The 27,242-nt window shown below is 55.9% G+C and overlaps 1 protein-coding gene across 2 annotated transcripts in view; it reads right to left on the reverse strand.

Annotated features, from left to right (window-relative positions):
- The window catches only part of CDH4 (cadherin 4, type 1, R-cadherin (retinal)), a 444,165-nt gene that overhangs the window by 1,110 nt on the left and 415,813 nt on the right, over positions 1-27,242 (reverse strand). For both annotated transcript variants that reach the window (XM_011934497.1, XM_011934498.1), the window contains exons 8-14: positions 22,760-22,945; positions 10,757-11,010; positions 9,977-10,119; positions 5,964-6,197; positions 4,532-4,765; positions 1,315-1,454; positions 281-445 (exon numbers count right to left, since the gene is read on the reverse strand). In XM_011934497.1, coding sequence (XP_011789887.1) covers positions 281-445; positions 1,315-1,454; positions 4,532-4,765; positions 5,964-6,197; positions 9,977-10,119; positions 10,757-11,010; positions 22,760-22,945 — 1,356 coding nt within the window. The remainder of the gene's footprint in view (positions 1-280; positions 446-1,314; positions 1,455-4,531; positions 4,766-5,963; positions 6,198-9,976; positions 10,120-10,756; positions 11,011-22,759; positions 22,946-27,242) is intronic.

Raw genomic sequence — 27,242 nt, forward strand, 5'->3', positions numbered from 1 at the left:
TGTGGAGGAGGCTGAACACGGCCCTGCGTGTTGATTCTTTGCCTGGCTCACAGGTAGGAATCCTCGTCCTTGGAAAGAGAGCCGGAGGGAGGTGATTTGCCCAGGCCACCCAGCTGGAGGGGCAGGGCTGGGCCTGGAACCCAGGTCTGAGCTGCCTCCTCCCCACGGCGGCTACCGGCACTGTGGAGACTGTGGAGACGGCTGCTGTTTGTGTGCTACTAGGATTTTAGTTTTAGAGGAGACACCTTGCCCAGGACCCCCACTGCTGAGGGGCACACACCTCGTTGATGAAGTCACCGATGTCGCCTGGGTGTGGCACCATGGGCCTGACCGGGTACTGGGGCTCGGCACCCACCGGCCGCTCATCCACGCGACGCACGCCGGGGGCTTTGCTTGGCACGTGCCCCATGGCTTCTGGCTGCTGCAGCTGGCTGAGGTCGTAGTCCTGGGGGAGGGAGCCGGGAGGAGTCGGGGCAGCACAAGAATCTGCCGAGCCCCTCTTCCGCCCTGCATCCTGTTCTGTGACCTGGGCCACAGATGCGCCCGCTGCCCTGTGGCCTGGTCTCCAAGCATCCCTCAGAACCACGCTGTCCCCTGCTGTGCCCTCCACAATGACCCACTTCCTCGCCCTTCACCCCAATGCCTTGAGCAGGGATGGGGGCTGTGCCTGGCTGTGTTCCATGGCTTGGGGCTCTCCCCGAGTGAGCACCACCACGCTGCTTACTGACCATGTGCCCCGTGTGCTCAGGTGGCCAGGAGCTGGGTCTCCGCAAGGCACGTTCCTCACACTCGTTATGGTCGTGTTGTGGGTGGGGAGGGGTCTGAACTTTAGATGGGTTTAAGGACTTGCCCCGATTCCCTGAACGGCCAAGGGCAGACCCAGATTCCAACCAGCAGCTCTCACAGCCTACCCTCCAGGCCACCGCCCCTGGTCACTCGACAGACCCCGCACACAGCAGCAATTGGGTGAGTGGGCGTCGGTATCCGTGGCCAACCCAGAGCCCCCTCCCCTCCAGGGCATGGGGCAGCACTGGGCTGGGGCCGGCAGTGGGAGGGAGGAAGGCGAGAGGATGGGAGGGGTCCCAGGATGCCCTGTGGGGGATGCAGGTGCAGTGTGCACAGCTCAGCCCAGGCTAGACATGCAAACGTGGGCAGGGCGGTCAGACTAGGAAACCACTCCCCTGCCTGGCGCCCTCACTGGTGAAAAAGGTTGAGATGTCTTAATGTTAAAACCCGAGGGCAAGCCCTGCTGAGACACTGGTACACATGAGAGCTGGCCTCCTGTGGGGAGGCAGAGGCGGGCCATGGTCTCACCTGGTCCTCCTCGCCGCCACCTTCCTCGTCATACTTAAGGATGTTGTCACGGACGTCGTCCTCGGGGTCAATGAGCAGCTGCTTCGTGTGGCGCTCCTTCTCCCGCCGTTTCATCCACATGACAAACAGCAGGACCATGGCTGCGGGGGAGGGCCGCCCGTGAGCAGGGTGTGTGGGTGTGCCGCAAGTGTGCACACACATACTTCTCTTTGCCATGTGTCTGCGTGGGCATGTGCATGCAGGTGGCACACAAGCGTGACTCTGTGCCCATGTTGCTTGCACACCTGTATTGCACACACACATGTGTCTCTGCACATGCAGGCCTGGGTGTGCATTTGTGGATGTGGATGTTTCATGCATGTCTGCGTAACCATGCATACATGTATCCGCAGGAATATGTGTATGAAGGCTTGCACGTGCATGTGCCTGTGTGAGCATGTAGATCTGTATGTGTGTGCTCGTGTGTGTATATGCACACAAGTCTGCACGGGTCTGTGTGAGCATGTCTGTGCATGTCTTCATGTGTACTTTGTGTGTCTGTGTATGCTCATGGGGTGTGAGTGCACGCATGTGTTCATGTGCATAGTGCATGTGTGCCCACGTGTCTCTGCGTGTGTGCCCACGTTGTCTGTGTGTGCATGCCTGTGTGTGTGTGCCTGAGTTTCCAAGGCAGAGCCACACTGGCTCAGGCCCTCTACCCAGCTCACTGCCTGGGCACTGGGCTACATTTTGAGACACTGATTTACATACTCGCCCTCCTCTTGCACTCCCCTTTTGAGGAGGCAGCCAGCTCAGGGCGCCCCTCACCGCCTGGGGGCAGGAGGACATGGGAGGCTGAGGGGTGCACCCCCAAGTCTTTCTGAGTCCCTCTTCTGAGCAGCAGGAGGGGAGACGGCTTTGGCAAAGGAGGTGGAAGTGAGGTTTTAGGCACACAGTGTCTTGGCAGGAATCACTGAGAGAGGGAGATGGACTCCCCCATATTGAAAGAGGCTCTGCCCTGGGAGGGGGCAGGGGAGGAGAGGGGCCCAGAGAGGGGATCCAGGGATCCTGCTTCCTGAGGGCCCTTGGGGCGGAGTCAGTCCAGGGCTTTGCTGGACAGAAGGGCAGCCCCACCCAGTACCAAGGGGTCACTCAGTGGGGCTCTTTCCACCACCCAAAGGAATTGGGGTACAGGCTTAGAAGTTCAGGTGCCTGTGGAAACTGAAGAGAGGTAAAGCCCCCTTGTGGGGTGGATGGAGGGGACCCTCTCCCCAAGCTGAACTGGCCTCCCCCTGCCTTCTGAGGTCCATGTCCAGGCCTGGCTCCCCTAAACAGCCTCGCTCACTCTGGACCTCTGGCTGCCTCTGCTGCAGGAAAAGCCTGGCGCACCCATCTGCAAGCCTGGCAATGCACCAGGCATGGGCTCCAGGAGCAGGTCGCGCGGCCCACGCCCCCAGTAAACGTCTGCACAAACCACTCCACTGCATCCTCCTGAAGCCTCCCATCACCTCCCACGTCACAGATGTAACAACCGAGGCCCAGAAGTCACAGGTGTGCTCTTAGGTACTGCAGAGGGTGAGCCCGGAGGCGGGAGGGGTGGCGACCCCCAGTCAGGAGGGCTGTTTTTTGCCAACCTGATTAATTGGCTGTGGCTGCCTGAGTGCCGTGAGGAGGATTCTGAAGCTGAGCGGAGGCTTGGGAGGAGCTCTGTGGGTACTGGTGGCATCCCTCCTGCCTGTGGAGGGTGAGGTGACAGCTGGAGGATCTTCCTGACCTGCCCCAGATCGTGGAGAGGGAAGTGCAGGTGGAGGGAGGAACCACCTGCTGCAGGTGCAGCTCGGTGAGAACCTGGAACCTGGAGCCTGGCTCTAGTCTTGGCTCAACGGAAGCTTCGAAGGGATCAGCTCCACTCTCATAGCTGGCAGCCCAGGCTCATCCAGGCAGACAAGATGAGCGAGGGTTGAGAGAAGGAGTGTGGAGGAGGGGAGGCCACTCCGGGTGCCCCCATTCACCCCCCAGGGCTGAGGTGCCCACGAATGGACCGAAGCCGGGCAGCAGGCAGATCTGCTGCTGACCCTGGCCCCGGCCCCACTGCGGCTGCCCTCCACTGCGAGTGGCCCAGGTCTCCCGCCTGGGCCAGGCACCCGGCTGAATCAGGTCTCACAGCCCTGCCCACAGAGGGCCCTCTGGCTGGGCCTGGCCCCTGTGTCTTCAGAGCAGGGGACATCAGTGAGGACGCCCCCACCTTTGTTACGGAGACTCCTCCCAACCTCTGTGGGGCTCTTTCCACTCCTGATCATACAAAGAAGCCCATGACACTGAGCGGCTTTCAAAACAAGCCTCAGAATTAAAAACCGGCTTTTCAAGGGGTGACAGATAGGTCTGGAAAGGGGAAAAAAGCAGAGTCCTCATAACTCAGACGTCCTGTGGACAGGGCTCACATTGGTCCCTGGGGTCTTAAGTCAGCCACAGGCTAGGTCTGCAGGAGGGGCCTGGCACCTGCTTCAGCCTGTTCTGGACGTGGTGGGGGACCCTCTGGTTTGGGTGTGAACTGGGGAGGTGGTGACCGAACCCTTCCCCGCCCTGCCTCCCACTGGGATCCCTGGGCTATTACAGACCAGGGCGACTGTCCATGAGGGATGATGGGAAGAGGGACCTCTGGGGTCATTTTCAAGCACCTCCCCTGGCACCCCCCCAGCCCTCAGGCCTGCTGGGGAACCCATCTGGAAAACTTAGGAAACTACTAGAGCATATGGTCTGGGCAGAGCCAATGAGAACACTCCATTCCTTGGCTGGTGATTGGCTCCAAGGTGTGCATGTGACCCAAACCCATCCAATCAGAGAGTGTCCTGGGACTTTGGATGGGGTTGCTAATAGGCAGGGCTGACCTTCCCTCTACTAAGTCCACCTGGGAACTGCCCATAGGCATCGCAGGTCCTGGAGGGCAACAGCTTCAGGACACAGGGGCTCTGGGAGGCAGAGTGGAGCCATGGAAAGGGGCCAGGCCGTGGGCGATGCCCGGGCCAGCCTGCACCTCCAGACTTCAGAGTAATGGGAGGCTCCAATTTCCCATTGTCATATGGACCAGTTCAGCTGCGTTTCTGAAGGGCTCCTGACAGATAAGGCTGAGAGAGGCGGGCTGAGGGTGAAACCCAGGCCCCACTCTGCCCACCATCCCTGGGACAGGGCACTCATATCTGCAATGCCCCCACCCACCCTAGTGCTCAGCCACACTCACTCAGCAGGATGAGGATGCAGATGAGGATGGCCACGATGGCGCCGGTGCCCAGACCAGCCGCTGCCACTGCACCAATGGTGGTGCAGTCCCCGTTGTCGTCACATGGACACACCTTGACTTTGATGATGGATGTGTTGGACAGGGGAGGGTTTCCAGAGTCTGTGACGATGATGGGGACGTCATACATCCCGGCCTCCAGGTACAGGATGCGCAAGCTGAGTTGGGCATAGTCACCTGGTACAAAGGAACAGTAAACATTCAGCCAGAGCCTGGCCCTCCCTTCCAAGCAAGATGTCCAGAGGAAAAGACTAAGTCCAATGGCATGGAAATCTGAAGTATCTGTCTGGTTACCACACATACATACACCTGTGCTACATCATTAAGTTAAAAGACATTGGAGGTCAGATGTGGTGGCTCACGCCTGTAATTGCAGCACTTTAGGAGGCTGAGGTGGGCAGATCACTTGAGGTCAGGAGTTCATGACCAGCCTGGTCAACATGGCAAAACCTTGTCTCTAGTAAAAAATACAAAAATTAGCCTGGTGTGTGGTACGAGCCTGTGATCTCAGCTACTTGGGAGGCTGAGGTGGGAGAATTGCTTGAACCTGGGAGGTGGAGGTTGCAGAGCTGAGATTGTGCCACTGCACTCCTGCCTGGGCAACAGAGTGAGTCTCTGTCTCAAAAAAAAAAAAAAAAAAAAAAAAAGACATTGGAGACACAACCAAAAAGCGATTGCAACATGTAGGATGAAGAAATAATTTCCTGAATATATAAAGAGTTTTACCAAATCAATAAAAAGAAACTCCCCAAAGAAAACATAGGCAAAGTCATTGAATAGACAATTCACAGAAGAAACAAAAATGGCCAATAAATATCTTTAAAAAATTTCCACTGGTAGTCAAGATATACAAATGGAAATAATGACTTTGGCCTAAAGGTGGCAGAATACAGTATTATTTTAAAACAATAATGTTCAGTGTTGGTAGGGTTTGAGAAAACAGGCACTCTCCCGATGGAAGTAGACATGTCTAGAGAACATTTTCACCATAGTGCCAGAACTTGAGAATTTTGATATCCTTTTATATCACAAATCCATATCCAAGGAAGTATTCTAAGGAAACGTATCGGTCAGGGTCCAGTCAATTGATAACTGGCACAGGAAGTTGTCATGGATGTACAAGGGCAGAGCTGCAAGGATGTTCATGGCTGGGCTCATTAAAGCAGCAAGAAATTGGGAATGACTTGGTGGCCTCCTCAGGGCCAGGTGAAGAAGGCTGAGCAGCTGAAGCATGGCCAGTGTCCCCAGCCTTGGCGGGACAGTCCTATTGGAGGGCGCCCACCTCTGGTGTTCACTCTTCCAAGGCCAGCTGGGTCTCCCAGGGGCGTGCACCCCAGGCTGGTCTGACCCTCCCCGTGGCCTAAGGCGAGCTCACCGTTTAGGCGGGTGATAGTCCAGTTCTTCCGCACAGCCGCCGGGACAAAGGGCAGCTCGAAGACGTAGGGGCCGATGTTGGGGTCGACGTCAGCGTCAGCTGCTGTGATGTTGATGGCGTTCAGGTTGGGCTTCTCGCAGATCTGCGCCTCTTTGGGGAGCAGCTCAGGGGCATTGTCGTTGATGTCAATGAGATAGATCTGGAGGGTTCCGGTGCCGCTGGCCGGGGGTATCCCTGCGGAACAGACACAGGTCACCACGCGGGCCACTCCTGGTTCTCCACGACCAATCCACAGCTCCACACAGGACATGCACACAACCACACGCAACATACACAGGGACACATCTACAGCCTCCCAGCTGGACACGGCCGGCCACCCCTCAACACAGCTGCACAGGGACTGACGCACAGCCCAGCCATGGCTCCTGACACCCTGCCACATGCCATGGGCAGCCACACCACTGTGTACAGCATCTCAACAGACACTGCAGAGCACACGGCCACACCCACACCCGCAGCTGCACACACGCACACAGACACTGTGTACAGCATCTCAACAGACATCCCAGAGCACACGGCCACACCCACACCCGCAGCTGCACACACGCACACAGCGGCGTGCGGCATTTGCGTGGAGCCCTTGCCACATGCCCTCCACCAATGCACAGTTAAACTCAGAGCCACTGAGGTCACAGCCACGCACTGGGGACTCACTCCCGCTGGGGAGCCAGGGAGGGGTTCTGAGGGTGCTGGCCCCTGAGGGCTGGGACCCACCCACCACATCTTGCCCTCGTCGGGGACTTAGGGCAAAACCTTTCCTTGCCTCCTGGAGTTTTGCTGGCCTCACCCAGCAGAGCCCCAGGGTGCTGGAAGCCCTGAGCCCATGATCGCGTGGAAGAACTGCTGCCTGTGGAAGTGTCTGTGAGAAAGGCAGGTGCGGCCGCTCCCGATGAGCTTTGATGGAGGCTCCCTCCTGGCCCGGCAGGAAGTCTCCTTGGAAGGACCCTATGACCTCTGGCCTCAGCATGGAGGGAGGTGCTCTGCTGACCTCTGGCCTCAGCATGGAGGGAGGTGCTCTGCTGAGCCCCCAGAGCTCCTCAGGGGCCGTCCCTGTCCCTGGGGCCTTCACACGCTCAGCCCCTGCCTCAGCCCAGGCCGGCCGTGCTGATGGATGCAGGCCAGGGGGCGGGAATCTGGGGACAGAGAGATGCCCTGTCTGCTCTTCAGGCTCGCAGGCGGCGGCAGCAGTGGTAGGTTCTGACTGTGGCTTTGCCCCCGATGGCAGCTCCTGACCTGACATTAACAACCACGTGTCTTGACTGAGGCAGGCGAAGCATGTAAAAATATATCCCACAGGATGTCTCTTGAATCTTCTCGAAGCTGCATCAAAACACATTTAAGGGGACGCAGGGCAACGCTACCTTTGAAAACTGCTTTGAGATGTCGCTGAGGGTACAGTCCGTGATCAGAGAAGCACAGACAGGTTCTGTTAACTGGAGGGCTCCTACTCTGGCCTGCACACCCAGGCTCACTCACATGGCGTCTGCCACATGCAATGGATGCTCCGTCCAGTTACGGTCTCACAATCTCTCTTTCTTTCTTTCTTCTTTTCTTTTCTTTTTGACAGAGTCTCACTCTATTGCCCAGGCTGGAGTTCAATGGTGCCATCTTGGCTCACCGCAACCTCCGCCTCCCAGGTTCAAGTGATTCTCCTGCCTCAGCCTCCTGAATAGCTGAGATTACAGGCATGCACCACCATGCCTGGCTTATTTTTGTATTTTCTTAGTAGAGATGGGGTATCACCACGTTGGCCAGGCTGGTCTTGAACTTCTGACCTCATGATCCACCTGCTTCGGCCTCTCAAAGTGCTAGGATTACAGGTGTGCGCCACTGGGCCCAGCCCGGGCTCACAATCACTTTCTAATTTAACCTCAGGGCTTGAGCTGTGGCAGGAGGGCCGTCAAGGGGAGACGCTTCCCCTGACCCAGGCCCTGGGCTCACAGGTAGCTGCACAGCTACACGGCCCCGGCTCTGTGGACCCTGGCAGGGGAGGCGGGGATGGCTGGGGAGGCTGGCAGGGAGGTGATCACGTCCTGTTTTCACCTGCTATGGGACGAGCGTTTGCGCAGTGACGACCCTTGCCCATGAGGCTTCATGCACAGCCGTTCCAAGAGCCCACCAGGTACGGACCCGCCTCGGGGCCTTTGCGCACACCGTTTTCCGACCCTGTGACCCTCCTCTGCCACCCCACCTTCCCCTGCTTGCTCCTCTGGTTCCACAGCTCTTGGTCCCAAGGTCAGCTCCTCAGGGCGGAGCCCCTGGTCACTGCTTCCCAGCCACCTGTTTTGTTTTCTCCCAGCTCTTCTTGTTGCGTGAATCATCTGTGTGACTGGTTTCTCTCCGGTCTCCCTGGGGCAGACGCTGCTGAGTCATCCCCAATATCCATTTTCTGCTTCCTTTTAATGAAATAATCGGAGTCCTACATTTTGTCTGGGATCATCACGGTCCACCTAGAAGACCCCATTTCCCAGCATCCCTTGCAGCTGGGGTGGCAGCATCAGTAAGTTCTGGGCTTTGTGAGCTGTGGGTGGAGGACTCGCAAGGGGCTTTCTGAAAGTCCTTAGTAGAGCCGGTGTGTGCCTGTGCCCTCCCCACAAGGCCTTCTGTTTGCCAGAACGTGGCTGTGATGGCTGGAGCTCCAGCAGCCATTCTGGACCATGCCATGGCACAGTCAGGGAGCCCCGGGTCTGAGATCTGCCCCTGGGTTGCCTGCCTCCAGGCTTCTTGGACGTGAGAGGAAAAAAAGCCTCAATTGTGCTGCAGTTTCCTCCATCGGTATTCACTGACCTGGGTTCCAGCTGACATACTCGGGCTGTCAGCCACGCCAGGGCAGGGCGTCGCTGTGCGCTGCTCACCGATGAGCAGCTGCAGGCATTCGGCCGGTACTCAGCGAACAGCAGGCCGGGCAGTCATCACGGCCACAGCAAACAGGAGCCCGTGCTGCCCGAGCCAGGCGCTTCCTCAGTGCTCTGGTGACTCAGACTCGTTTGATTCTCAGGGGTACTAAGACTCCCCCAACTTGGCAGAGGAGGAAACTGAGGCACAGAGAGGTCTTTTCTCACTGGTAAGCGGTGGTACTGGACTGATCTTCGGTTTTAGAATCTCTGCTCCCACCCACCTTGCCTCCATGCCTCTGAGAGCGTGCGACCCATGGGGGGCTCGGCCGGCTCGCGGGGTTACTGCAGCTCCAGGAAGGGGTGGCCACTCCTTGAGATGCCAGCCCACGTCCCTCAGAAAGCCCTGCGTGCTCTCAAACCTTCTTCCTGCTGCCTCTGCACAGCCCATCCTCGCCCTCCCATCCAGGCTCCTGAGGTCGTCTGCCGTGCCGCCTGCTCCGGAACCTTGCTGCTGCCCTCTGGACTCCCAGGGTCCTGGAGAGTCTCATGCTTCCTGTTGTGACTGAGGGCCACAGGGGTCTGCGCTGTGGGTGGTCAGAGCCACGAGGGTGGCACCCCAGGGGCTGCTGACCGGTGGGGCTGGGCCTTCCCCACAGGACGGGGTCTGTGGCAAGGGCTGCTGGCTAAAAGCATTTGAAAACTGTGGACCTGTTTCCAATGCCTCAGTTTACAGGCAGCAAAACTGAGATGCAGTTCAGGTTGCAGAGTGCAGCAAGGACAAGGCTGGGATGACCAGTGCCCTGATGCCCCTGGAGCCTGTGGGTGAGTGACGTTGGGGGAATGGACGGGGCGCACCTTCGAGCAAGCAAGTGAATGCCGGGGAGGGGGCGGAATCAATGAGTGACATGGGAATGGGTGGAGGTGGAGCATGGCCTGGGGGCCCTGAGATGATGCAACCCTGATCACCGCTGTCTGCGCAGATGTCCCCGCAGCCCCTCCGGGTGACCCTCTGGATGCCTGCTGCCCTCTTGGGGCCTGGCCAGCGCCCTCCCTTGCCCACAGAACCAGGACATGGGAAGGCCGTCAAGACAGCTGCCTCCTGGGGGTGGGCCACACCGTTGTCAGCTGCCAGGAAGGTGGCCTCGTAGACGTTGTTTTTGGTGTAGAGGGACTCGCGGTCCAGCACTGCCGCTGTGGTGATCTGGCCGTTGGTGGCGTTGATGTGCAGCCAGTTCGCCGGGTCCGACAGCTTTGAGTATCTGTGAAGACCACAAGTGCAGGGGGCGGTAAGGCTGGGGTGGGCGGGGCCGCCCTGGATCCCAGGCCTCCGTGGCCCTGGTTGGGCAGCTGCACTGGCCACACCTCCAGGGCCTGGGCCTGGGCCAGTATCTCTGTCTCCTTGGAGACCCCCAGGCCTTGTCCTCCTCTAGGGCTTCCCCTCCACCTTGGACTGCCCCCTGCACATCACAGGACAGGCCTGTGGCCTATGGGCACTGAGCTCATCCAGTAGTGGGTGGTCTCAACTCAGAAGGACCCGGTGGGCAGGTGCCCTCATCGTCCCCCTCGAACGGACAAGGACGCTGAGGAACAGAAAGGGCAGGAGGTTGCTGAGTCTCAGGGCTACGAGAGCACAGCCAGGATGGGGCTGGCCTGCATCTGGACAGTGCTGAATGTGCAAGCGCCGGTCACAACACTCATGATTGGTCAGGGGCTGCATCTGGCTATCCGGGACTAAGGGCCGCTGCTCCCTCCTGGAAGGACGCCTCAGGTTGGGGATGCCCCCGACCACCCATCTGGGGGAATTCTGGGCTGTGGGTTTCATGGGGTATTTCTGGACCCTTCTGTGTGGAACACGGGAAGCTGCAGGCAGGGACGAGGCGTGTCCTGTGGACCTACCTCACAGCCTGCTGCATGAACCGGTCAGGGTCCACAGCTGAAAATGTGGTCAGCACGGTGCCAGGGGGCACGCCCTCCTCCAGGCGGATCAGCTTGTGGTTTGAGGGGAAGTAGGGAGCCTCATTGATGTCCATGACGGAGATGGTCACCCCTGCCGTGGACTGGAAGGACATCTGGATCCCGCTGGCCAGGGGCGCCTGGTTGGACACCATCACCGTGAGCATGAAGGCTCTGTTGAGCTCGTAGTCGACTGCCTGGAACAACAGATCGGGGCTGGGAGTGACCTGGCACAGCTTCCCGGGGGCCTGGGCATGGGGGGACACGTGGGAAGGTTGGTGTCCACCCCTCTGTGAACCATGTCCAGCTCTTCTCTGCCCTGCCTTTTAGCCTGGAGGCCCCAAAGGGTCCCATCTCCCAGGCACCCTTGTCTTCTGGTTCCTGCTGGGTTTGGCTGATGGGAGGAGAGAGGGAGGGGGTCTAGGCCTCCCAGCTCCTGTCCCATGCTGTGCTGAGGCAGAAGCTGGGCTCCTCCTGGGGCACTCCAGCCCCTCTTCCTGGCCTGGTAACCCTGTCCCTACCTTCCTCCTTTGAGCCTAGTGTGGAGAAGGCTCCTGACGTTGTTGGCCAGGGGGGCCTCATCAGGTGCAGGGGGTCAAATGGCGGCCCCCAAAAGACATGTCTGCCTGGGACCTGTGAATGGGCCCTTATTTGGAAATAGGGTCTTTGTACATGTAAGTTAAAGACAGAGGCCCTCATAAGAGACAGGCAGGGCTGGGTGCGGTCATGCATGCCTATGATCCCAGGGCTTTGGGATGCTAAGGTGTAAGGATTGCTTGAGCCCAGGAGTTTGAGGCTGTGGTGCACTGTGATTGCAGTGTGATTGCACTCTAGCCCGGGTGACAGAGCGAGGCTCTCCAAAATTTCAAAACAGAGAGAAAAGGAGAGGGATATTTGAGACACAGGTTCAGGGAGGAGCCACGTGGCAACGGAGGTGCAGTCTGGAGTGAGGCAGCTACAGGCCAGGAAACAGAAGAGAGGCAGGCAGCGGGTTCTCCTCTAGAACCTCCCAAGCAAGACCGTTCCTGCCGGCACCTTGAATTTATGTCTCTGACTCCCAGAGCTGGGACAGAAGACAGTTCTATTGTTGTAACCCACCTGGTTTGTGGTAATTTGTTACCGTAGCCCCAGGCACCACCATGCCAGGTCTGTAGCTCCCATCACTGCTGCACTTGGCCCCTGCATCCACACAATTCTGTGGTGCCCTTCTGGTGCACCGGGACCCAGGCTGATAAACGCTACAGCTGCAGTTCTGCAGTGATGCTGTATTATCAGAAAAGCTTCGCTCAAGCCTTTCCTACACATTTTGGGGAGGGAGGGAAGTTACATGGAAACAGCTTGGGGCCCTGAGACATTCAGTGGCAAAGCTTGCAACAGTCTCACTGGAAAAAAACACAACACAATGTGTTGCAATTGCATTAAAAATTCTGCTTAGATATGTGCAAAGTAACATATGCATCAGAGTATTCATTGTGTAGTATACGCAGAGACAATATGCTGGAAACGACCCAAACATCCATCAGCAATGGTTGGCTGCACGGCCTGCAGTACATCTGCACGGGGAGACACTTGCAGCTGTAAAGAGGAATGAGAACAACCTCTGTGTGCTGAAGAGGAGAGGTTTCCAGGATCTACTGGTGGGCAAAAAAGCAACCCACATAGTGTGCACCTTTTGTGCAAAACAGGGAGAAAAATACTATTTGTATACGTATTTGCTCATGTTTGCAGAAAGAAACATGAGGATAAACCAAAAACTAATAAAAATGATCATCATTATTAGAGAGGAGGAATGGGGTCAAAATCAGAGCTGGGAGTATGAGTTTGTGAGTTTGCTATCTATTTCTTATCATATAGCTTTGATTTTTTTTTTTCGACAGAGTCTTCCTCCATTGCCCAGGCTGGAGAGCAGTGGCATGATCTCGGCTCACTGCAACCTCTGCCTCCTGGGTTCAAGCGATTCTTCTGCCTCAGCCTCCCCAGTAGCTGGGATTATAGGTGCCCGCCACCATGCCCGGCTAACTTTTATATTTTTAGTATAGACGAGGTTTCACTATGTTGGCCAGGCTGGTCTTGAACTTCTGACCTCAGGTGATCCACCTGCCTTGGCCTCCCAAAGTGCTGGGATGACAGGCGTGGGCCACTGCGCTCTGCCCAAAATGTGCTTTTGAGGGTGATGCATTCTGACAGATTTAGATGTGGAGGATCATGAGGTCTGGTAATTTAAAAAAGTACTCCTGCAAAAAGTGCAGATTGCTGTGCAGCAGCGTGCCCATCACTGTGAGATTTACATGATGCCACACTTCCAAGCAATCACGGTGACACCACGCTTCCACGCAATCACCGTGACACCACGTTTCCACGCAATCACCGTGATACCACATTTCCATGCAATCACTGCGACACCACGTTTCCAATCACTGTGATACCACATTTCCACGCAGACACCACGCTTCCACGCAATCATGAACCACGCTTCCACGCAATCACTGCGACACGTTTCCATGCAATCACGACACCACGTTTCCACACAATCACCGTGATACCACGTTTCCACGCAATTAGCGTGATACTACGTTTCCACGCAGACACCACGCTTCCACGCAATCACCATGATACCACGTTTCCACGCAGACATCACGTTTCCACACAAACACTGTGACACCACGTTTCCATGCAATCACCGTGATACCATTTCCACACAGACACCACGCTTCCATGCAATCACCACGACACCACGCTTCCACGCAATCACCGTGACACACTTCCATGCAATCACGACACCATGATTCCACACAATCACGATACCACGCTTCCATGCAATCACGACATGCTTCCACACAATCACCATGACACAACACTTCCATGCAATCACCACGACACCACACTTCCACGCAATCATGACACGGTTCCACACAATCATCATGACACAGTGCTTCCAGGCAATCAGGTCAGTTCCTTCTACTTCTAGGAATGCCTGGAAACCTTCACGATAAGCAGTGTAAGACATTTCCACTTAGAGAGGAACTTATCTGCTGGAGAGATCAATCAGCTTTCCCCAAGAAGCAGGAAGGCACCATGTCCCCCCACTGATGTGATCTCCCCATGTTCCCGCCCCTCGTGAGCTGCCTGCAGGCAGGAAGACCAGGCACTATCCACAGTGGAGCGGAAAAGGCCAGTTTGTGGCTTTGGAGCTTCATAAGCTGAGGGCCACAGGAGAGACAGGAAGGAACCTGGGGTGTTCCACCCACGAGGTGCTGTCGCTCTGAACCCCACTCGCCATGCTTAGGGCCGGCAGTGAAGCACCTGAGGCTGAACAGACCCAACCCTGCCCCTTCTCTGGGGTCACCACAGCCTCTCAGCATCTGATCTTTCCAAGCAGGAACAACCACATAATCTGGTATGTCACACTCAGGACTTCTCGGCACTGCTACGGAATAAAATATTTCAGTACAAAAAGAAGAAATTTAAAAATCACATCAATAAGGCCAGGTGCAGTGGCTCATGTCTGTAATCCCAACACTTTGGGAAGCTGAGGCAGGAGGATAGCTTGAGCCCAGGAGTTTGAGAGCAGCCTGGTCAACATAGTGAGATACCATCTCTACAAAAAAAAAAAAAGAAATTAGTTGGGCGTGGTGGCACACACCTATAGTCCCAGCTACTCAGGAGGCTGAAGTAGGAAGACTGCTTGAGCCTGGGAGGTCAAGGTTGCAGTGAGCAGTGATCGCACCACTGCACTTCAGCCTGGGCAACAGAGTAAGACCTCGACTCAAAAAATAAAATTGCCTAAATAATAGTATTGGATGAGCATAGAAGGAAAACTGAGACGGTTGCTCCCGGAAGCCCATGACTGCCTCCAGGAGGGTCTGCAGGGAGGGACAGAGATCACAGTTCTGGTCCTGGGTCCCCACTGTCCCTGCACTGCCCCTGGGGGTGACACGCAGTCACCGCGACACCATGCTTAGATGAGCCCTCATCCTCCCCAGGGGTGTCCATCTGAAGGAAGGGGTGGTCCCTGCAAGCCTCCCCGAGTCCAGAATGAGATGTCTCGTGGCTCCATGATGCACACTGTCAGCTCTCACTGCTTTGGTGCATGACTCCCACCCTGACTCTGCCACCCCTGGGGCAGGGGCTGTGCCCTGTACCTCTGCCTCCCCAGCACCCAGCACAGCGCCAGTGTGGGTCATCTGTACCCCATGGGTGCCTGGGGGATACAGGGGGTGGGCACCCCCTTGTTCACCACCACTGCCCAGGACCATCTGGGGGTCGTGTGCGCCACACAGGGGTCTTGCACCTGCAGCTGTCACCCTGCAGGACCTTCCGCGGCCCAAGCTGACTGCAAGTCCGATGGCACGCCTGATCCAGAATAACCCAGCACCCTCCGCTGAAAGGTTCTTCCAGGGGTCTCAGGTTCCTCCAGGTCTGGCCTTGGTTCCTCTGTCTCTGGACTCCAGATGCCTCCAAGCTCCCAGCGCCTGCCTGCACCCACATCCAGTGTTGGGGTCCCCCCCCAGAGCTGACCACGCCAATGCCAGCAGCTGCTCCCCCAGGCCCTCCAGGAGTTGGCTGGGACGGGGCCACTCGTGGGGCTGGACTGTTTCATCACGTCGTGGCGGCGCTATGAACAAGCCCCTGAGGGAAGTGGTCTTTCTCCCATATTTACTGGCTCATGTTCCCGGGACATGGAATAACGCTGCATGTCATCTGTTAAAAAATCTTGTCACCAGTCTGAGCAAGGAGGACTTCCAGAAAGACGATTATGGCCAATAAAAGCCCACAGGAAGATAAAATAAAACACATTTGTAATGGAGAAATCAATAGGTAATTTGCTCTAGCAGTTTCAATTAGCATGGCTGGATCTACTCGCTGAGGCTCAGCATGGCTGCCGCCCACACGTGGCCATGACCCTTCACTCAGAGGTGAGTAGCTGGGCGTGTGCCTGGGCAGTAGCTCCAGCACCGGCTGGGCGGAGTGGGCAGGGCCGGGCGGGGACACACCAGGACGTCTGTCCTGCTCCCCTCTGATGGGAGACTCAGGGGCTTCCATTCAAAGTCTCACTCTGGGCCCCTGTCGTGGGGAGGAGTTGCCTGAACTGAGGGCACCAGGACCCCATCACTGACCTGCTCTTCCCCGAATTCCCACCTGCTCTCCCCGGAATTCTTGCCACCTGTGAGCCTCCCACAGGAAGGCCACCTCTGTCGCTGCCCAAAGGGAAAGTGGCAGAGGCTGGTTCTTGGCTTTTGAGCTTTAAAACTGAAGGCCACGGGTGAGACAAGAAAGAACCTGGGATGAGCCTGGGCCTGGGCCTTGCTCCTTCGAGATGAAATTTCACAGCTGGAGGAGGGAGACAAGAGGCTGTGCTGGGCCCTGAGGAGGGTGTGATGGTAACAGATGGCTTATTTGGGTTTGAGGACCTGAGAGCAGAGAAGCTGTGTGTCCACCTCAGGTATAGCCTGGGAGGTGGCAAGGCTCATTCCTCACCCCCCGCTGGTATGGCTAGGGAGATGGAATTGGGAGTATGGGGCAGGACAGATCTGGATGACCGGCCTGAGATGCCTGTGGACTTTTTTTGACAGTGGCCAAGCTGGACCCCAGAAGTGAGGGATGATGCAGCCAGGATTTGGGTGACTGATGACTGAGGACCGAGGTGACCAGACACTTCTGACAGTTGCCCAGGAGTGCTCTCCTCCCCTGCACAGGGCACTGCATCAGCCCAGAGCATGGACACAACTGTGGGAAAAGGGAGGCAGAAGAGATGCCAGTCTACCACTTACCACCACCTTGGGGGGACCGGCTAAAAACAGAAGCTAAGTCGGTTTAGAGAAGGAAAGAGCACACTGCTGCGTTGCTGGATTTGGGGCTTCCAGTATGTACCTGACATAAAATATTTCAGTGATTCCTCCTCACCATCCCCTCTGCAGACTATAAACTACTGGAGGGCGGGAGCAGTGACCTGGTCAGGTCTGCAGTGTACATACATGATATGGTTGCCTGCTCTTCTGAGGGACTCAGGGGACCATTCATGGAATTAAAGTAACCTTCATGCTCTGGGGAACTAAGCAGAGAGAATGATCAGGAGCCTCTCCCCAGCTCAGGACGACAGTGACAATGATGACAATGAGGATGATGATGATGATAACGATAATGGTTATGATGATGGCAGCAGCTAATACCACTGATTCAGTCCTTACCTTGTGCCAGGCACTGTGCCAAATCTTTTATATCCAGGGTCTATTTCAATGTGAGTCATAAGTCTCTGGGCATAGGCCCCACAATTTGCCTTATTTTATGTTTGAGGTAACTGAGGCACAGAGAGATTAAGTGGCTGGTCCATGCCAGGGGTAAGTGAGCAAAGAGCTAGCATGGGAATCTAAGAACAGATGCCCTCAAGACACTGGACGTCTCCTGTGGGCTGGGCCGAGAGGTCCCTGTACTGACCTTCTGCCTCCCGCACCACCTGCCACTCCCCAACCCCTCCCCTCCACCCCGCTCCCCTGCTCTGAAAGGGAATGTCTGAAAAGATGATGTCTCTACCAATGAACGCAAAACCAATTTTGGAAATGTTTTCTAAGATGAAGCATCCCCAGACTAAATATGCACCTTAAACAGACTCTAAATTGAAACTTCAGAGAAAAGCACTATAGGGAGTAAAAACAAAGATGAAAGAAGAAGGAAAAAGTGTGGTTCTCCTGTTGAATGCTACCTAGGACACAATGACCCGTGACTCTGTGGGGACAGTGTGGCTGTGAGTCTGTGCTCGAGACTCGAGCTCCTCAAATTTTAAAATTTATTTGAAAATTGACATGCAGTAAGAGTCACTCTAGGAATGCTAACAAGTGTACGGAAGCACGGCCAGCCCCGCGGCCAAGGTGCAGGAGAGTCCCGTCTCCTCCACGCTTCTCTCGTGCTGTGCCTTTGCAGTCCCCCCACTCCACCCGCTGGCAAACCACTGAAGGGTTGTCCATCCCCACAGTTTTGTCTTTTCCGGGATGTTCTGCAGATGGGGGCATGCAACAGGCCACCTTTTGGTTCTGACTCATCTCACTTAGTGTGACGCATTGGAGACTCATCGCGTGCCACATGGATCTCCCGTTTGTTCCTTTTGACGACTGAGCAGCTTTCCCATTGTAGGACTCTTGGACTTACAGCTGGGGAGAGGCATCATGGGGTCTCAGGGCCCCTGGGCTGGGGACTCTTAGCTGGGCCAGAGTTTCATGCTGCCTAAGGAGGTCTTGGACCCCTCCTCAAGCCTCCTGTCCCCTCCTCATGGCATTAGGAAGGTTTCAGGCTGGTCAGATGGTACCATCTGGCCATGTCAGGATGCCCTGGAAGAGGACTGGGCTCTGAGCAGACACAGCCCAGCCAGCTCTCAGCACCAGCTTCAAACCTGTGGAACCTTGTCCTGAACACACACAGACACCTTGGCTCAGACAGGCAGGGCCAGCGAGGAACCTGGATGGTTAACAGATGGCTTTATGGCAGAGGGAGCTGGTTCCAGTCCCAGCTTGTACAGTCCCCGCTGTGTGATCCTGCGTGTGTGCCCCCAGTTATGCCATCTGTGAAACACGACAAGAATAGCAGCTCCTTGGTGGGCGTGAGGACCAAGTGAGATGGGGTGAGGATGGCACACCTGGTATTCGTGCCCAATCAATGTCACTGTAGCTGATCACGCCGGGGCCTGGCCTGAGGCTCCCTGGCAGTTTCAGGGTGCTGGAGATCTGGGGATGTGCAGAAATAGGGACGGTGCCAGTTCTCTGGGTCATGAAGACTCGAACCAACTGCGGCCCTTCTGGGCCCTCCCCTGGCCCCGGGCGCCCCTTCCCTCCAGGCATGTGCAGCAGGCGGTGCTGTAGGAATTCGGTTTGCTCCTCCTTGTGCCCAGTGGGGAAGACGGTTGCTGTGAAAAAGGCAAAATGCACCTCAAGTCCCAAATCTGAAAGTCTGCAGATTTTCACATCTGGGTTTCAGCTGGTGGGTGCCAGCCCGCCTGTGGGTGTGGAGCGGCAGCACCTTTGTAGTTTCTGTGGCTCTGGTGGGAGATGCAGGGCACCAGGAAAGGGCTATGTTTGTTTCCCTGAGCATGGCAGGTCTTCAAGCGTCCCGGGCCTGAGGGATGGGGCCTGCAAGATCTGAGTCGATTCCAGGGTTATTCCGCAGAGGCTGAGCCTGCACCGATCTCCGTCGATTCCAGGGTTATTCCACCGAGGCTGAGCCTGCACTGATCTGAGTCGATTCCAGGGTTATTCCGCCGAGGCTGAGCCCGCACCGATCTCCATCAATTCCAGGGCTATTCCACCGAGGCTGAGCCCGCACTGATCTGAGTCGATTCCAGGGCTATTCCGCCGAGGCTGAGCCCGCACCCAGGAAGGAGAAGCGCAAGTCCCAGTGGGATCTGTGTCCTGTGCTTTTCCCAAAGAGGGTTTTGAGGACGTCAATATTTAAAGAGGAAAGAGCAGACAGGAGGGGAAGGAGGAAAGGAAAAAAAGCGGGGTCTGGGTAGGCAATGAGACAGTGACTACATCCTTGCCAGGCTCTGCTCTGTGCTCAGTGGATCCGCATTTCACAGAAGCTGGGGTAGGTGTGTGAAGCCCCAGTTACCTGTGTGGTCACAGAAGGGAGGCAGCACCGCGAGACTCAGTCCCCACGCTCCACTTCCCTTTGGCGTAGTGGGTTTGGCGTCCTGAGGTTTTATCTTCCTCTCACAGGCCACTCAATGGCCTCAGTGCCATTGATGACCGGCTGTGGGGGCAGGAAGCACAGGCGATGGGGAAATCTTAGCTGTGCAGGTGACTCGCAGGCAGTGCTCAGCAACATCCTGAGAACCAGCATCCTGCAGACACACTTCGGCAAACCCCACTCTCACTATGTAGACAGAGGCCTGATAAGGGGAGGGTGGAGCTGGGCAGGAGACCCCAATGGCTTGGGGACAGGACGTGGCACAAACTCAGTGGAGGTGGCCCGCTGCCAAGCTGTCACATGGCAGAAGGTCAGTGAATATGGCCGGCCGTGCCCACCTGGCTGCCGTCAGCACCTCCTCTGCTGCCTCCAAAATTCATGCCCCACCTACTTGCCAGCCAGGGCCTTCCTGCTGTGGGGAGACGGCTGCCAAACAGCTGAGCCCCGGGGGAGTCATTCTCCCAGTGGCCTTCTCAAGCATCCCCAGCTGGAGGAAGAACCCGAAGGGGATGATTCTCCATCTCAAGAATTAGTTCCTGGGGTGGCGGCCCCCAGGCCCTCCTGGGACCCTCAGTCCATGCCCCACAGACTAGTTTGTGCTGTACGCTTGGAACCAGTGGCTCCTCTCTGAAGAACAGAAGAGGGCTCCGTGGGCCTGCTGAGGGCCTGGCCCAGTGCCACGAGGCCCATTCTCTCCCAGGATGCTGGGGCTTCCCTGCAGTTGGCTGTGCTCTTCCACCTTCTGTGGCTGTGATGCTCTGCGCAGATAGGGCCAGGCAGGCACATGACGGCTGAGGCCACCAGCCCCTGGGCTGGACAGGAAGCCACTTTCCCTGGAGTCCTTAGGGGTCAGGCTTTCCCCACCACATCGAGCCAGCCTTCTTCCTTGGTACCGGCCCTTTCTGATCTGTGTTCGCCGATGAAGGTGGTGGGGCTGTGTGTGCTCGAGCTGCAGAAGTGGTCCTCCAGGGGCAGGGCAGGTGAGACAGGTGCTGATCTCCTTGGGCTGAGGGCTACCCTTTGTGTTCCCTGGGAAGGCCACAGAATCCGAGCTGTGGGAGTCAGAGACGCCTCCTTGGAATCACAAGCAGGAGATGGGCCGAGGCTCACTGCTCCCTGGGGAAGAAGGCCCCAGCCAGCGCTGGGCTCAGAGCTCACTCCTGTCCTCTGCCTGCATGTCACATCCAGTCTCTGTCACCTTCCCGTGAGCCACGTTGCCGGCAAAGTGGCTGAGGATTCACCTTGTGTGCTTCTAGGGGCCAGAGCTAGAATACTAGCTCGAGGTCAAAGGAGAAACGGTTTGCTACATCTTTCCTCGCCATGCCCAGTCCCTGCGCACACAGATCTGACTCTGCCACCGGGGGCGCGATTGTGCTAATGCCTCACTCTGAAAATTCATAATTCGCGGGGAAGTGAAACGTGTATTTTGCCTCTTCTCTAAGAACGATCTCTCAAGGTGAAAAAAGAGCCTCTCTTGAAGGCTTATACAGAGTTGGGGTGGAATGCTGTGACATGTTAATTTACTTTCAAACATATCAGTCAAAATAAAAAGATTTAGTAAGTAGCAAAATGTTAATTAAATCTAGATGATGGGTGTACGGAAGTTCATTTTACTATTATTTCCGCTTGTGTGTATATTTGAATATTTCATAAAATAAAAATGATGAAGACATTTTATAAGATTTTTTCAGAAGAACTGGGCTTCACTAGCTTGCTTAGAAAAGGGGTTATTAAGAAAAGGAAAAAGATGACTTTGGGGTGTTGAGAAAAGACACAGATCCTGGAGAAGGCCTATTTTCTTCCCCTGTGATCTCCTAACATCAAGGTCCCCTCTTCCTTAGGAGAAGTTTGGGAGATGTGCCCATAATTATGCCATGCAGTGTCTTCTCTGGCTAAGAATGGCCATGTGACTAAACTCTGCCCAATAAGATGTGAACAGGTGTTCTGGGAAGGTCCCTTAATAAAGGAGGGGCAAGCCATTCTTCCCCCTTTTTGATTTCTTACTGTCTGTAAAAGTCTTGCAATGGCTGGTGCTCTAGCAGCCATTTTGGACCACGAGGTGCCCTGAAAGGTGTGCACAGCAGAGCAGAGGACAGAAGGAGCCAGGGTTTCTGTTGATTGTGCAGCTGTGACATCAGCCTCAACTGCCCACCTCAGGACTCCTCTCACGTGAGAGAATAAAGCTCTCCAGTATTTAAGCTTCTGTGGTTAAGTCTCTGCTCCCGGCCGCTGAAGGAAGTTTCTAAATGATCCAACCCAAAATCAAACTTGCTTTCTCTTACGCTTCGGCAGATCCTGTCCAGCTTTAAGCTCACCTTTCTGTCACCCCCGCCCTTTTCTCTAAAAATGCCCAGTGTGCTCTTGCTCTTTTCTTCTTAGTCCTATTCAAAATTGTTTTGGGACAGTAGCTGCTAAACTTCTTCACACTAAGTTGTAAACGATCGCTAAGTGTTACGATATAATTCCCAGTCTGGCCTTCCAGGGGAATATGAATTGTAAGTGTAGAAAAAGAGTTAGGTTAGAAGATTGAATCACCACTACTATAATGATAGGGCTTTGTAAGTAAATTTGAAAATTTAAATTAAATGGACACTTTTCTAGAAAAACACATCTAACCAAAACCATCAAAGAAATTGAACCAGTAGTTACAAACCCATCTCTCTCCAAAACAAAAAGAAGCACAACCAAAAAGACAAAATCTGCAGCTACTGAATGTCTTCACAGCACAGTGTGACCAAACATTTAGGGGATGGATTATTACAGCATCACATGACCCATCTCTGGGACAGAGAAATACTCTTGAGATTAGTCTGTAACCTTGATAGCAAAACCCAGATGAGGATGCTGTAAGCCTAAATCACCCAGAAAAGTACACGAAAAACTTCAAATATCAGCAAAACAAACTCTTCAACGTGTTACAAAATACTACCTCACTACTCAGTGGTATCTACCTCAGGAATGCAAAGATGGTTTAACACTGGGAATTCTAATAATGAAATACACCCATTACTAGAGTAGGAGGTGGGAGCAAATACATAGACATTGAAAAGGGAATGGGAGGGTATTTTGGGGGGGTCTGCCAAGCCCCTGTAGGTCACATGACAGGTCCTTGTGAAGGTTGTGTCTGCCTCCAGCAGGTTGGGTTACCTGTCTGCCCTTGGATATTAGGGGGGCACTAGCTTTACACCGAATATCACTCCTGTTTCACTGTCCCAGGGAGTGTGCAGGTGGCAGAACCTGGGGTGCCTGGCAGGGTGCGAGAAGAGTACGCACCTTCACCACGGTGACCATGCCTTCATTGGTGACGGGGTCTGTGCGGACGCTGAAGTGCCCGGAGGGATCCCCACTGATGATGCGGTAAACGGCGTTCCAGTTTGGAGAGTGAGGCTGATCTCGGTCCATCACCGTGAGGTTTGCGACCACGGTCTCCACACGGTTTTCGGGCACCTCCCCTGCAAACTGCAAAATGGAAGGAAAGAATGTTACAAATCTGTGTTAAGTGTAAATATGTACAGAGAAGTGCACGTAGCGTATGTGTGCAGCTCAACGAATGTTCACAGACAGAACACACTGTGTCAGCCGTGCCCAGATCAGGAATCAGAGAAGACAGGCTGCTCGGGGGTGCACAGGAGTGCGCACCTCATAGCACGGCTGCCGGGGCCCCGCTGAAGCAGGCGTGCAGACCTGCCCGGCAGGTGCGTCAGCCTCGCGGCCACGGAGGAGGGCCACTGATGGAGCAGCTTCAACAATGGGTGCTTCTTTTCATTCCCAGTCCCCACCCCAGACCCAGACCCCTTCCAGGTCCCAAAGTTTCCACCTGTACTGGCTGAATGGTGGCCCCGAAGATATGGCCACATCTCAGTCCTTGGAACTGGAAATGCCCCCTTGTAGGAAGAAGAGGTGCTGGAGGTAAGGATTCTGAGCTGGGGAGACTTTTCTGGATTATCCAGGTGGGAGCTAAATGCTACCACGTGCATCTTCAGAAGAGGGAGGCAGAGGGGATTTCACAAAGAAGAGACACAGACACATTCAGAGGGGGAGGCCATGGGAGATGGGGGCAGAGACTGGAGTGATGACACCACAAGCCCAGGAACACCACGGTGGCCAGCAGAACCTGAAAGAGGCAGGAAGGGTTCTCCCTGGAGTCTTTAGAGGGAGCAAGACCCTGGTGATTTCAGACTGACAGAATAAATTCCTGTTGTTTCAAGCCCCCCGTTTGTGGCCATTTGTTGCAGGAACCTCATAAGCTCATACTGACTTCTGATTTGTTGCAGGAACCTTACAAGCTCATGCTGACTCTGGCATCAAAGACAAGTTCATCTGGGTTTGTTCTTTCCGTGGGTGGAACCTTCCAGCACTTGTGTCTGGCTTCTGCTCAGCCCTGTGGCTGTGGGACTCCTTTGCGTTGCCACATGCAGCTGAGATGGCTGAGCAGTGCTCTGTGATGTGACAGTGCTGTGATCAGGTACCCTCCTCCCAGGACGGGCGCTGGAGTGTCAGGACAGAGCTGTGCACGTCTGCAGGCAGCTCTGCTCCCCTTCCACTGGGAGGGGAGTGTCCCCGGGTGGGAAGCCCCTGTGTCCTGGCGTGGGGCACCGTTAGGGGCTGAATGGCGTGTCCTGGAATTTCCGTGTTGAAGCCCTAAACCCCCAAGGCCTCCGAGTGTGACTATATTTGGAGATAGGGCCTTTAAGGAGGTGACTAAGTTAAAACAAGGGCGTCAGGGTGTCTGGGGCATTACCCAGGCCACCTTCACACCTGCCCTCAGCCAGGAGGCAGGGAGGAGCCCTCGGGTGCAGCAAACAGAAACTTGCTCTGGGGTAACCTGAACACAGGAGCCTGACCTTCCAGGGATGCAGGTGACTAGGCCCATCAGGGCAGCGCTCTGTCCTTCCCCGGCCTCCTGTGGTCAGGACCCTGCAGCTCGCCCTGGCCCTCTGGCTGCCTGAGAAGCACAGCTGTCTGTTCGGTAAGAAAGAGTCTTCCCGGAGTGCCCCTCCCCAGCTGACTTGTGCCGACGCTCCGTTGGCCAGGATGATGATGTCCCACGGCTACCACGAGCCCAAAGAAGGGAGCCTTGTGAGGTGGGAAAGGAAGAAGGGGTGGGAAACGGGCATTGGGCAGCCAGCAGACCGCGTCTGCCACAGGCGAGTCCTGCAAGGATAGAGAAGCACACAGACGCCCTGAGGCGGCGGTTCTGGGCCCAGTCTCAGCGCCGGTGTGAGAGGAGGCTGTGAGATGACGCAGATTCATCTGACCCACCGGCACCCCTTCAGCACGCCTCTGTCATGAGTGTGGAGGCCCCGTCAGGCTAGTGGACAAAGACATCAGGTGAACAAGGTCCAAGGACATACAGATGGCGACTGTCCCTGCTGGCCCAAGGCCTGGCCTCTCATCAATGAATGAAGGAATGAGTGATAGCCTTCATATAAATGTACAAAAATGAAATATGCTGGTCCCCTTTCCAGGCAGGAGCCGAGTCAACATTCCTAAAAAGGATGGAGATGCAACAAAAGAATTCAGAGCCCACACCAACGGGCTGCCTTGTCAAGGATGGAAAAATATTCTGATTTAATCCCAGACAAGCACTGCGTCCTTTCTCTGTTTCAAAAGCTCAGAGAAAGTCCTTTAATCAGGCTCCTCGACCTGGGGCTCTAAGCTGGGCTGAAAACCCCACGGCCTGGCCCAGCTCCGGGCCTGGTAGGAAGGGCCCCGCCTGTCACCTGCAGGTGCAAGCATTCACATCCCGATACAATCACCTTGTTGGGAAGAAAAATTGTGGATTTACCCAAATTGGGATCTCAGCCACGTCTGGGGAGCAGGATCCTTTCCTCACATGACGGCCACGCTCAGCCATGGAAGATCTCATCTCAGGATTGGGAGGAACCGTCTTTGTTAAACTCCAGAGCGGACAGCTGTCACCCCCACCGCTCCCAATGTCCGGTGTGGGACGGAATCTCCCAGCTGTCTCTGCTCCTGAGCCAGGTGGCCGGAGCCCAGAGCCTGCAGCTGGGTACCCGGGGAGGCCTGGAGAGGCTGACCTGGCTCTAGGGGAGGGAGCTTCGGGGCTTACTCTGTCTTCCCTTCATCACACGCTTTGAGCCGCCCAGGTGTCAGATCGTCCCCCAGCAGGACAGGGAGCTGGCATTGGCATGGGAAGCACTAGGCTCTGAATTGCACAGCATCATGGCATGGGAGACGGTGCCTGCTGGGGGATGGCAGGGGCGACTCAGGCCATGGTTGGAGATCCATGTGTTCTAGGGGTGAGAACATGCCTGGGAGGGAGCTGCGTGCCTGATCTCAGCCCTGCGGTCCTTGGGTGCAAGAGGACAGCCCTTGCTGAGGCTGTGGCCACGCGGGGTCCTGGGAGGCCAGGCCCCAGGCAGAGGACCACTGCAGGGGGACATTCAAGGGAGCTTCGCTGAGGCCTGTGAACAAGTTCCAGGAGGGCCGGGGACTGGGCGGGAGGGGGCAGCGCTCCTCAGCCAGGGCTGTGCTACTGTGAGTCTAGGGGCTGACCTGGTGCCCGGGGGGCCTGGGGGTGGGCAGAGCTGTGAGGTGGAGCTGACAGTCCTGCTGCTGTCCTCAGGGGAGGTGGCAGCCGGGCCACATTACACACTCCCTGCTGGGACCATCTCCAGGCAGAGGTGGTGGTGGGAGGGCCTCAGGGCGGGGGGAGCTTTGCAGGCCTGGAGCAGGGAGGAGAGTGTCCCACCCCATCATCAGTGAGGCAGGCAGGTGACCCCTGCAGTGGCTGGTGGAGGACTCAAGGCCAGTGAGCTCCCCTGACCCCAGGGATCTGAGTTTGCAAAATGTGCTGGGTGCCAGGACCCTGAGCCCTCCCCAGAGATGCCGTGAACGCACAGACACTGCTCTGGCCAGGCCCCGCAGCACACACTGCTGGTGTCTGACACCTGGCCCCGGGCCATTCCCTCTGCTGGGGACACTACCTTGCCCCCGAAGCAGCCTGCCTGAATCTTGGGGTCACTTCTCCTTTGAGTGAAAACCTGCTGGCCGCCCCCAGGAGCCATGTGGCAGCCCCTGGTAGCTTCTCTGGCCTTTAGGATTCTGAGGGAGGGTTGACCAGGATCACGCCGCTCTGGTCCTGTGGCCACATCACCCTAAGTTTCCTTAAGGGTTTGGTGGGATGAAGGGCTCTGGTCAGCTTGGTCTAGTGCGGCGTTGGCCGGAAGCCTATTTTTACAAATAAAGTTTTATTGACACTCAGCCACGCCCCATTCATTTACATATAGCCCATGGCTGCTTTCCTGCCCCAGCAGTGGCACTGAGTCACGGTAACAGAGACGGCCTGACCATAGATGAAAATACTATCTGGTCCTTCGCTGAAAATGGTTCAGATCCTTGTTTTCCACCCCCGAGGCCCCCGCCTCAATAACTGGTTTGAAATAGGCTAATGACCTAAGTCAGCCAATTAGGGGTCAGTTCTGGTGGCCCCTGCGTCTGGCCTGGACATGGCAACCACATGAATCTGAAGGTGTCGGGTTGGTGGGAGCTGCCATTTGCAGCCTGAGAACAAAGCCGGCTGGAGGAATCATGGCCCAGGGGAGCATCACAGTGAGCTAGTGGAGCCTAGACACAGCCATGCCTGAAGGGAGATTTTCCAAGACTTCTGAGCTCTTGTGAAATGAGCCACTCTCTTTTTATTCAAGTTGCCAGGGTCAACATAGTGGCCACCGGTGAGGCTTTCTGGCTCCCCTGCACCTTCTGAATTCCCTTCCTTATTTTCCAGAAATCC

This window comes from Colobus angolensis, unplaced genomic scaffold (assembly GCF_000951035.1).
Source record: "Colobus angolensis palliatus isolate OR3802 unplaced genomic scaffold, Cang.pa_1.0 Scaffold136, whole genome shotgun sequence".
Taxonomy (NCBI): domain Eukaryota; kingdom Metazoa; phylum Chordata; class Mammalia; order Primates; family Cercopithecidae; genus Colobus; species Colobus angolensis.